General features: G+C 38.7%; 1 protein-coding gene across 4 annotated transcripts in view; it reads right to left on the bottom strand.

Annotated features, from left to right (window-relative positions):
* The window catches only part of nbeaa (neurobeachin a), an 868656-nt gene that overhangs the window by 295451 nt on the left and 561047 nt on the right, over window positions 1-12158 (bottom strand). For all 4 annotated transcript variants that reach the window (XM_063054331.1, XM_063054330.1, XM_063054328.1 and 1 more), the window contains one exon: window positions 7670-7794. In XM_063054331.1, coding sequence (XP_062910401.1) covers window positions 7670-7794 — 125 coding nt within the window. The remainder of the gene's footprint in view (window positions 1-7669; window positions 7795-12158) is intronic.

Below are 12158 nucleotides of genomic sequence, written 5' to 3'. Positions count from 1 at the left end.
AGATTGAAACAGAATAGGCTGAAACACACTGTTCCAAATTGCTGGTGTTCAATCCACTTGGTGCATTGATTGATAACATTTTTTGGGCGTATGTTTGTCAAAAACACATCCAACAGATTTCCCATCAGCAGTGCATGTAAATGTTGGATCTCATTTCAAATGAACCACTGAACACTCTTAAAAAAAAGTGCTGCAGAGGCTGATTTCTCCCTTGTGCTTTTATTCTTAGTGTTAACTATGTAATATTGATGGTGATTAATGATGATTACTTTCAAATGACAGCCCTCTAAACATGTGACTAACCACAGTAAAACTCAGTTAACCTGCCATGATTGGGTCTTGGGTGTTGGACTAGCAGATTTTCTGTATTATTAGATGTTTTCATATTAATACATCATAATTCACTTCCAAATCACTGTTTTTAGACATCACATTATAGAATGATGTGTTCCACATAACCTGCAAGTTTAAAATAAGCTCAGAGTAAGTTTCAAAGGTATTTGGGAAACAGAAAGGTGCAAGTTTAAAGGGAGCAGAGATACCTGATTGACCTGTATGAGGTGTTGAGCTACCTAAAATGCATTCTTGAAGATATAATGTAGATTTAAAGCATTAATTGGATTTAAATTATTTCATTAAATTAACATTATTTTGCACCTCTTAATCCTAATTCAAAAGTTTAATGTAGGATTAACTTTTCTGCATTTGGATAACTACATTTTTTTTTGTTCTTTTCTTTCGAAAAATGCAGTCACATTATAACACTATTCAAACTTCAGACCAAAAGTCTTCTTTTTGCCCCTTTATAGTATTTTTTTCCTGGGAAAAACTAAAACTTTTTGCTATTTAAAATTGGTAACATTTATCAATTCATGCTATTGTTTCAAATTAAATTGCTTAACGCCCTGAAGCAGACTTGTAAGTTCACTGGCTAATAAAGAATTGAACAAAGAGAATTGTATATTTTACACACAAAGCAGCATATTATCATTGCTCCTACATCATAAATTGAAAGACAAATGTACACATCCCAACCTTATTAGGTACTTGTACTCAATTTTTCCCACAGATGGCGAACTGCTAATCTTGGCTGGTTCATCAGGCACAGCATGGAGTAGATTTGAAGGGAGGTGGGGTGGTTTGTGTATTTGCGGCAGTGCTGGGAGGAAAAATCAGCATGAATTGATCGGTCTTCCAGTAAACCCTTACCAGATGGTCACAGAACTGCACTAAATCTGTGCAGTAACAGAAAATATTTTTTGCAATCACAATCTTGCTAAATAAAATATAAAGGGAGAAAATGAATTTAATACATTTTGTTTAAAAGAACAAATTATTCATAAGCAAATTTGTAAATAAAGAACAATGTCTTTAATGATGAATGTCTTTAATGCCTTTAATTTCCCTTTCTATAAAATGCTCTACAAATTTTTCACACTTATTTGACCTTGAGCTTTTTTTTAAAAAACATTATTACATTTTAGTCAAGATTACTTAGAATTTCAACATCTCTTTTCCAGAAAAAATAATAAGTGGGAAGGGGTATCATTTAAAGATCCTATATATTCAGTTTAATCCACCCCATTTTAATGAAATGTTTATTTAGTTATTCATACTATTGACAAGGCTCCAAATAAAGCAAATGAGGACGAATAGGTGTGATCCATTCTTACAACCAGTTCGATGGCATAATTTTAAACTCACTTCTCCATGTCTTCACATTTAGGAGCAGAACCACAATGAGAGGTGGCAAATGACCAGGGAAAGCCAAATGGTAAAAGCTTCACGTAGAATCACTGAATAATTATTATAAAATTATTGTTGGCATGAAAGGAGATCATCAACCAGAACTATCCTCTCAATTCCAATCCTTTTCTCTTGCCCTACATCACTGTGAAAATTCACTCTCATTTCCTTTCCAATTTTATTTGAATGTACTGACTTAGTCTTTGACAGTACTATCCTGTGGATATCCAGTAAGTGTGCTCTGGAAGTCCAACCCAAAGTAGAACCTTTGCTAATCTACAATGCTGGCACTGTACCTCACCATACTTTATGCTGTCTGGTAATTTAGCGAAGATTCCTATTTTCTGATCACAGGAAAGACTGAGCACTAATTTAAAACAACGCTAAGATTTAAACTTTCATCTTATGGTGATGAACATCTAATGTTATATTGCTTTTTCCTCTATATATATATTATGAGCATTATATGGATAAAATTCTCTCTAATCAATTTCGTCCCTCTTGGAAATGAATTTGTACTCCAGATTGTTACTACTCCTAGTCAAAAAGTTTGACACTGAGACATTCTTATATAATGGAGAATGGCTCTCCAGCCCAGTAAGTCTATGCCGACCATCAAACAACCGTTTATACTATTACTACGTTCATTCTATGTTTTTTTAAATTCTGCACAAACTCTTATCAATTTTCCCCACATTCTACCATTCACCTATATTAGAGGAAAAATACAGTCAACTAACCTATCAACTTACATGTCACTGGAACATGGGAGAAAACTGGAGCACCAGGAGAAAACGTACATAGTTACAGGAGGAATGTGCTAACTCCACAAAGGTAGCACACAAGTGATAGTGGCTTGGCTGCTGTTCTGCCTCTCTCACTCCCACTGGTACTTTTCAGTGAAAATATTAAATATGCATCCCCTAGTCCTTCAAGAATCTACCAATGGGAACAGCATCTATTTACCCGATATATAAAAAAATAAAGATTTCATATGCCACCATCAAATTCCATTTATTTAACCCCTGCTTCTTCACACTAAACAGAGATGGAAGCATTCTAATAAATTTGTTTTGTTCTCACTAGATTCTTCACATTCTTTCAGAAGTTAAGTGACTTATATGAATTAAGAAGAACAGAAATGGTTTTCCCAGCTCTTCTCTTTCTCAAGTGCCTCCAGAAACCTGCTTATGTCCAGACAGCAATTGCTCCACAGATTTCCAAATATAGCATTCTGTCAGAAATATCCCAACCCTATCTGTCAGATGTATTGAAGCAGATAGATCTCTCGGACTTGCCCTATCCTGCCGTGAAATTAGCAATACCTCAATGTCCCCAAAATGTCCATTATTTTGTACATTTCAGCATTTGCCCAACGTGTTTATGCATTTGATTCAGTACAGCAAATGATTAAGATTAATGAAAAAATAAAATGGATAGATATTTTTGTTTCTTAAAAACAGTTTACATTTTATAATCCTTGATAGTAAGATTATTTGAGAGGTAGTTGCGTTAGAAAAAGATGTGTTAAATATTCAAATTGTAAAATCAATAACAGTAATCTAGTACTGTACAAAAAAATTTAAAAAGACCTGAGTGAAAAATGGAGAAAAATATTACCAATATCTTTACTTGATTCTATCTGGTGGTTGAAATGATCTCCAGTAGGGTTTGCTGAGTTGCAACATGAATTAAAATGTTATTAAAAAACAATGTAATAAAATTAGTTAGTTTATGCACCAATCCAAGTGATATAAACTGAGCTCTAGGATACTCAGTCCTCACAAATTGCCAATTACAGAGAGTTTCATAAACAGCTAAAGTGTATTGCTAATAAAAAAATTACAGTTTTTGTACAACACCTGCTTACAATTTATTATCAATTATATTCCAACATCAGGCACCGGTGAGCTAAACCAGATCCATTTCACATGGCAACCTAGAAAAAACTGCTCATTATTGATAACCATAATGCCCAAAATTGTAACATTACAGCTCTAGATGTTTTTACTGTCATACTGACCAACTTTAGTGCTTGTTTTTAAATCTCCTAAATGAAAACTTTGACCAACAACATATTCAAAATTCATAAATTTTAATATCTGAGATGGCACAACAATTATCACCATCTTTTGTAACATATCTGAAATGAACGAGAGTAATTCTTCTTGGTCTAGACAAAGTAAAATTTAATAATATGTGAGCAAGGCAACCCCAAATAAAGCACAAAATTAAAACAAAAATGAGATAATGGAGTTGAAAATCAATTCTTTGCTTTTAATTTTAGGGAAGTCCATTGTGGGCTATACTGATCTGCTTTACAGAAATGCGCCTTGCAGACAAAATAACCGTAAGAGCAAAAGATCAGAAGACGTTTAAAACATAGAATACGGCCATTTAGCCAACCAAATCTGCTCCGCCATTCCAATAAGGCTGATCCCAGATCCCAGATCCCATTCAACCCCATACACTTACCTTCTCACCATAATCTTTGATGTGCTGACCAATCAGGAAACTATGAATTTTTTCCTTAAATATACCCACAGTGTTGGCCTCCACAGCTGTCTGTGTCAGAGTATTCCACAGATACACTACTCTGGCTAAAAAAAATTCCTGTCCTAAAGGGTCGCCCTGCAATCTTGAGGCTGTGCCCTTTGGTTCTGGACATGTCTACCATAGGAAACCTAGCCAACTAGAAAAGGCCCCTTTATTATCACTTGCTGCCTCCTGCCTGTCAGCCATTCCTCTATCCATGCTAGTATTTTTCCTGTAATGCCATAGGATTTAAACTTAAGTAGCCTCATATGTGGCATCTTATCAAATGCCTTCTGAAACTCCAAGTAAAGCTCCACTCTCTCCTTTGTCCGGCATGTTTGCTACTTCCTAAATGAACTCTAACAGATTTGTCAGGCAAGATTTCCCTTTACAGAAACCATGCTGACTTTGACTTATTTTATCATTAGTCTCCAAGTACCCTGAAACCTCATCCTTAATAATGGACTCCAACACTTCCCAACCACTGAGGATAGGCTAACATGCCTATAATTTCCTTCCTTCTGCCTTCCTCCCTTCTTAAAGAATGGAATGACATTTGCAATTTTCCTGTCCTCAGGATCCATGCCAGAATCAAGGGATTGTTGAAAGATCATAAACAACGGGTATGCTATCTGTTCAGCAACCTCTTTCAGAACTCTGGGATGTAGTCCATCTAGTCCAAGTGACTTGTCCACCTTAAGACCTTTCAGTTTGACTAGCACTTTTTCCTTTCTAATAGCAATGACACTGTTCCCTGACATTCACGGACCTCTGGCACACTGCTAGTGTTTTCCACAGTGAAGACTGATGTAAAGTACTTATTAAGTTCATCTGCCATTTCTTTGTCCCCCACTACTACCTCACCAGCATCACTTTCTAGTGGTCCAATATCAACTCTCATCTCCCTTTTACTTTTTATATAACTGAATAACTTTTAGTACCCGGCTTTATATTATTGGCTAGCTTGCCCTTATATTTCATCTTTTCCCTTCTTTTGGCTTTTTTAGTTGCCTTTTGTTGGATTTTAAAAACTTTCCTGTCATCCAACTTTCCAGTCACTTTTGCTTCATTATATGCTCTTTCCTTGACTTTTATGCAGTCCTTAACTTCCCTTGTCAGCCATGGTTGCCTGCCCCTGTCATATGAGAACAACTTCTTCTGTGGGACATATATCTATCCGCGACTTGTGAACTACTCCCAGAAACTTCAGCCACTTCTGCTCTGTTGTCATTTCCCTTCAATCCACCTGAACAAGCTCCTCTCTCATGCCTCTGTAATTCCCTTTATTCCATTGCAATACTAATACATCTGAGTTATGCTTCTCCCTCTAAAAATTGCAGTATGAATTCAATCATATTATAATCACTGACTCCTAAGGGTTACTTTACCTTAAGCTCCCTAATAAGATCTTCCTTTCCTTGAGTAGGCTCAAACACAAGTTGCTATAAAAATTCATTTTGTAGGCATTCAACAAATTTTTTCTCTTGCGATCCAACACCAACCTGATTTTCCCAATCTCTTTGTATATGGAAGTCACCCATTATAATTGTGACATTACCATTATTACATGCCTTTTTCAGTTCTCTCTGCAATATCAACCCCACAGCATGAGGCCTACATAGGATTCCCATAATGGTTTTTTTACCCTTGCAGTTTCTTAACTCCACCCACAAAGATCCAACATTCCCTGACCCTATGTCACCTCTTTCTAAAGAAGTAATTCCATCTCTTAACAATAGTCACACCACCACCTATGCCTTCCTGTCTATCCTTTCAATACAAAGTATATCCTTTGTATAAGCTTCCAACTATGACCTTCTTTCAGCCATGACTCAGTGTCATACCGACCAATCTCTAAATGCGCCATGAGTTCATCCACCTTATTCTGAACACTATGTCCATTTAAATACACCATCTTCAGTTCTGCATTCTTTGCCCTTTTTAATTTTGCCTCTGTGGTACAATTTAACGCTTTGCACTGTATGCATTTGTACCCACTTATTGGCTTGTCCTTCCTTACATTCATATTACACCCCCTATCTACTTGTAAACCTACTGGCTCATCATCAGCTCTGTTGTACTAGTTCCTATCCCCCATAAAATACAGACAGATAAGATATAGCAGCAGAATTAGGCCATTTGGTCCATCGAGTTTGTTCTGCCATTTCATCTTGGCTGATCCATTTCCCTCTCAACCCCAACCTCTTGCCTTCTTCCCGTATCCCCTCGTGCCCTGACTAATCAAAAATCTATCAACCTCTGCTTTAAATATACCCAATGACTTGGCCTCCACAGCCATCTGTGGCAATGAATTCCAAAGATTCACCACTCTCTAGCTGAAGAAATTCCTCCTCATAATTAAAAATATTTTTTTATTGAGCAGGGAGCTGTCCTGAAACAAATATGAACCTTCATTAATTTGAAAATAGGGATATTACAGCCAACTGTCAATTTGAAGGTTGCATCAACCATGCAGCTACCAGCAAGTGTGTCTTGTTTGCATACTGCATTACATCCTCGGTATTGAATTTCCCTTCTGAATAGGATCTTTTAAGGTCAACCAATGAAATCCCAGTACTAAAGTACACTACAAATTGGCTATGTGCCTGTGATGCTGCTGTAGGTAAGTTTTTCATTACACCTGTGCAGATACAGTATTGTGTAAAAGTCTTAGGGACATATATATAGCTAGGGCTCCTAAGACTTTTGCACAGTATTGTAGTAATTTTATGTATTGCACTGTCCTGCTGCCACAAAAAAAAAATCATGACGTATGTGAGTTATGATAAACCTGATTCCAATATGGCCTTTATTGTGGACTGAGAGTGGGAAGGAGGCAGGGAGAGGGTAATCATGATTGGGAAAAGGGCAAGAAAGAAGGGAGGGGTAGGGAAGCACCAGAGAGACAATTCTCTGATAATCAATAAACTAATTGTTTGGAATTAAATTACCTTGCCTGGTGGCTCAGAGCTGGGTGTGTCTGTACCTGTGCCCCCCCCACCCCCCGCCCCTGGTAGTCCTTCTCTGCCATGTGACCCACACCCCTCCCACATTGCTCCAATCTCACCATTCCCAACATCCTTTGCTCCCACCAGATTTACAAACTCGCTCTCTGCTCCATGTTGATAAATATAGTACTGTGCAAAAGTCTTAGGCAACCTAGCTATATATATGTGTCTTAGACTTTTGCACAGTACTGCATGTACTTGTACAAATGACTGTAAACTCAATTTTGACTTTGGTGTCCAACAGTTAATTCCTGAAAAAAGGCATATATTTAAATGATTAAACAAGAGCAATTCTACGAACTTATTTATATGCCTGTCATAATTGATTTTCTTTTCTTCTCAGAAGATTCCCTGAAAAAATGACAAAATTGTGAACTAACCATAGTCTTCTGCAGATTTCAATAGGACTTCAGGATGTATGGATCCAAAGGGATTGCGTATGAACCTGCGTCTACGACGCAAGTCATCTTCCCAGTAGTCTAAGCGCCAAAAATCATGTTGCTGACTGAAAATACAAAAGAGATACATATATTCACAATTCTGAAAATGATATTTAGAGTTAGCAGATCATACTCCAATATTCAAGTAAAAGAATTATTTTCTATTTAAGAAATCAACTTTCTGACACCAACAACAGTAAAACAGTATAGAAATGTAAGAACATTTTATCACTTGTAATGTAGAAAACTATAGCTGTAAATTTATAAACAACAATGCATCAATGGTTATTAGTGTCAATCTATGTAATTAACTGCTGCACTGCTTCCTCTTTATGATATATATTCAAACATTATTCATATAAAATTTGGACAAATTGGCTTTTTTGCATTTATTTCTGTTAAAACAAATGATATAAACAAATTGAACTATCCTGAGTCATAATACAGCACAAACTGCCATTGACATAAATCAGAGCAGGACCATTAACAAATACAGCATCAAATTACATTTATAAATGGCACAGCTTGCCCCCTCTACAGTGTTTTTAACAAGGCTTGTAAATCATGCAATTGGACCTCATAGCAAACAGCATGCTATTTAATGACTCTAGTCCCTCTGCAGACTGAACTTGGAACTATAAAATATTGCTTTACGCAAGGTTGTAGAACCATGATTAAAATAATGTGTTGAAATATTCATTGAAATAATTCTCACAGGCAAAAAGCAAACTAAGAAAATTGCAATTTTATTCATTATTAATAAAGCTGAATTAAAGCTCAAAAAGTTCTAGCATGTGGTAATTGTCTAGATAAATTATTATTACACCATTATTGAAGGCCTTGGACAATATTTCAAGCTTTCAATTAACCCATTCATGTCCTGAGAAATTTTGTTCCAGAGAAGCAGATTGAATTTACTGAAAACATCCTATTATAAGAAATAGGTTTAAATCTGTAGGCGCATAATATGCCTGCTGTGAGATCTAGACTCGAGTGTCATACATTTTTTATATTTTGTGTCTTATTGTAGTAATGACCCTGTAGCCGACTGGAAAGCAAAACAGAAAGCTATCTTCACATTTAACAACAATTCAAGTGGAATTAACAGCCTTAGTTAGATATTGAAGCTGAACACTTCCAAAAAATAAAGTTACACTGCTGTGTGGGCACATTTATGAAATTAGTGTGCTAGTAAAAACAGACAGTGAATCTTCACCAAATCACTCATCCATCTTTTCTTGCTTAATGATCAGCACCATGTAAGGGTTGCATGCTGAATCACCTGACCACAGAAGGACTCTCTGAGGAGGATGATAACTCCACAAAAGGAAAAGCTGAAGAGGAGTCTCTGTCAGCATAAGCTTACCTGTGTTTACAAACCACTTTTTACCAGATTTGCACCAGAAATATTGGTAATCAGTTTAGTATTATATTGTGTACTGAACCACAGTGAAAAGCTTCTATTTGTATGTCATGAGGCAGATAAAAATACATTGATTTTGTACTATGCAGAATGAATGTAATTATACAAATAAATTATTTTATTTATTATGACCAGTGTGGAATAGGGCTTTCCAGGTTTTCAAGCCCTGTCACCCAGCAAACTCCAGATTTAATCCAACCGGAATGTCTTCGGACTGTGGGAGGAAAGCAGAGGAAACCCACATGGTCACGGGGAGAGTGTAGAAACTCCTTACATGCAGTGGTGGAAATTGAACCTGGGTTGCCTGTACCGTAAAGCATTGTGCTAACCACAACGCCACTGTGGTGCCTCAAAAACTGCAAGAACCACGATGTGGTAGCTGAGAAATTAAATGTTCATCTTTATTGTATAGATACATTGCAGATTGCCAGTGAACCCTTTCTCAAACAATGGGTGTGCAAATAGCAAATAATATACAACATAAAAATCTCCACTTCAGTTGCAACCATCTAACCCACTAGTTTGCAGAAGGTTTACTCAATCTAGTCCCATCCTTCAACACTAGGACTATTGCCCTATAGGTTATGGTTCTTTACGTATATGTTTCAAAGTAAGAGGGGTTTGCATCAGCATCATCCTTTCAAGCAGTGAGTTCCAGGCCCCTACCAGCCTTTGGGTGAAAATATGTCTCCTCATCTCACCTCTAATCCTCCCACTGATCACTTTAAACTTTTTGTCCCTTAGTTTTTGACTCCCCAACTAAGATTTCAAGTTTAATTGTCACTGACCAAATCAAAGATGCTGAGAATCAGCATGTAGGAGGGAGATTGAAAACCTTTCCGAATGGCGCCACAACAACAACCTCGCACTCACTGACAGCAAAATCAAGCAGCTGATTATTAAGATCAGGAGGAAACCAGAGGTCAATGAGATGGTCCTGGATTGGGGAGCATGCCTCATCAGTCCTGGATTGGGGAGCATGCCTCATGAGTCCTGGATTGAGGAGCATGCCTCATGAGTCCTGGATTGAGGAGCTTGCCTCATCAGTCCTGGATTGGGGAGCATGCCTCATGAGTCCTGGATTGAGGAGCATGCCTCATGAGTCCTGGATTGAGGAGCTTGCCTCATCAGTCCTGGATTGGGGAGCATGCCTCATGAGTCCTGGATTGGGGAGCATGCCTCATCAGTCCTGGATTGGGGAGCATGCCTCATGAGTCCTGGATTGGGGAGCATGCCTCATGAGTCCTGGATTGAGGAGCTTGCCTCATCAGTCCTGGATTGGGGAGCATGCCTCATCAGTCCTGGATTGAGGAGCATGCCTCATGAGTCCTGGATTGGGCAGTGTGCCTCATCAGTCCTGGATTGGGGAGCATGCCTCATGAGTCCTGGATTGGGGAGCATGCCTCATGAGATGGTCCTGGATTGAGGAGCATGCCTCATGAGTCCTGGATTGGGGAGCATGCCTCATGAGATGGTCCTGGATTGAGGAGCATGCCTCATCAGTCCTGGATTGAGGAGCATGCCTCATGAGTCCTGGATTGAAGAGCATACCTCATCAGTCCTGGATTGAGGAGCATGCCTCATGAGATGGTCCTGGATTGGGGAGCTTGCCTCATGAGAATAGATTGGGTGAACTTGGCTTTTCTCCTTGGAGTGGCGGAGGATAAGAGGTGTATAAGATGATGAGAGGCATTGATCGTGTGGATAATCAGAGGCTTTTTCCCAGGGTTGGAGTGGTTAACACGAGAGGGCACAGTTTTAAGGTGCTTGGAAGCAGGTACAGAAGAGATGTCAGGGGTAAGTTTTTTTTACACAGAGAGTGGTGTGTGTGTGGAATGGGCTGCTGGCGGTAGTGGTGGAGGCGGAAACGATAGGGTCTTTTAAAAGACTCTTGGAGGCTACATGGAGCTTAGAAAAATAGAGGCTATGGGTAAAGCCTAGGTAGTTCTAAAGTAGGGACATATTCAGCACAGCTTTGTGGGCCGAAAGGTCTGTATTGTGCTGTAGGTTTTCTACGTTTCTACATTTCTACTCCCACCAGTGACCACATCAACAAACAGCGCTGTCGCAAGAAAGCAACATCCATCATCAAGGACACCCATGATCCAGGCCCATGCTCTCTTCTCACTGCTGCCATCAGAAAGAAGGTACAGGAGCCTCAGGACTCATTACATCAGGAATGAGGAACAGTTATTACTCCTCAACAATCAGGCTCTTGAACCAGTGGATATAACTTCACTTGCCCCATTGCTGAACTGTTCCCACAACCTATGGACTCACTTTCAAGGACTCTTCATCTCATGTTCTTGATATTTATTACTGATTTTTTTCTTTTGTATTTGCAGAATTTGTTGTCTTTTGCACATTGGTTGTTTGCCCGTCCCGCTGGATGCTTCCTTTCATTTGGATTCTATTATGGTTTTTAGATTTACTGAGTATGCCTACAAGAAAATGAATGTCAGGGTTGCAGTCAGAGTGTTCAACAAGTGACCACTGGAGAACAGCATCAATGGAAGGGGCCAACCCCTAGCACAGAATCCAGCAACACAGAGCCAACTCTGGTGACTCCAACTCAGTTCGCTGCAACAGGTGACACCCAAGCATGAGGGCTTTGTTCAACTGAGGCAATGCAGTTCCCTCACCATCAGTCTCTCCAATGAACTACAGAACTGGACTCGCAGTATTTTACATTACCAGCAGGGTCTTGCAACAAAAAATGTCAAAGACAATCACTGCACTGTCCGTTGGATCTAGCAACGCCTCAGCCACATTCTTCCTTGGGTGGCTGAAGCAGGATGCAACATGGTGCACAAGTCCAGCTCCATCATTATCCATCAACTCGCTAGTGGTATTAACATGCAGTACCTGGTGTTCTTAATATCCAGTAGTGTCTTGTGAAACACATAAAGGATGAACAATTACAACTGTTTGGACCCAGAAAGGCCTCTGCATCCAAGCGTGATGCCAGAAAAAGGCCCTTTCTATTTCCTGTCTTAGCCCCTCATA

The sequence above is a fragment of the Mobula hypostoma genome, chromosome 7 (assembly GCF_963921235.1).
Source record: "Mobula hypostoma chromosome 7, sMobHyp1.1, whole genome shotgun sequence".
Taxonomy (NCBI): Eukaryota; Metazoa; Chordata; class Chondrichthyes; order Myliobatiformes; family Myliobatidae; genus Mobula; species Mobula hypostoma.
This window is presented reverse-complemented; position numbering and strand designations above follow the sequence as displayed.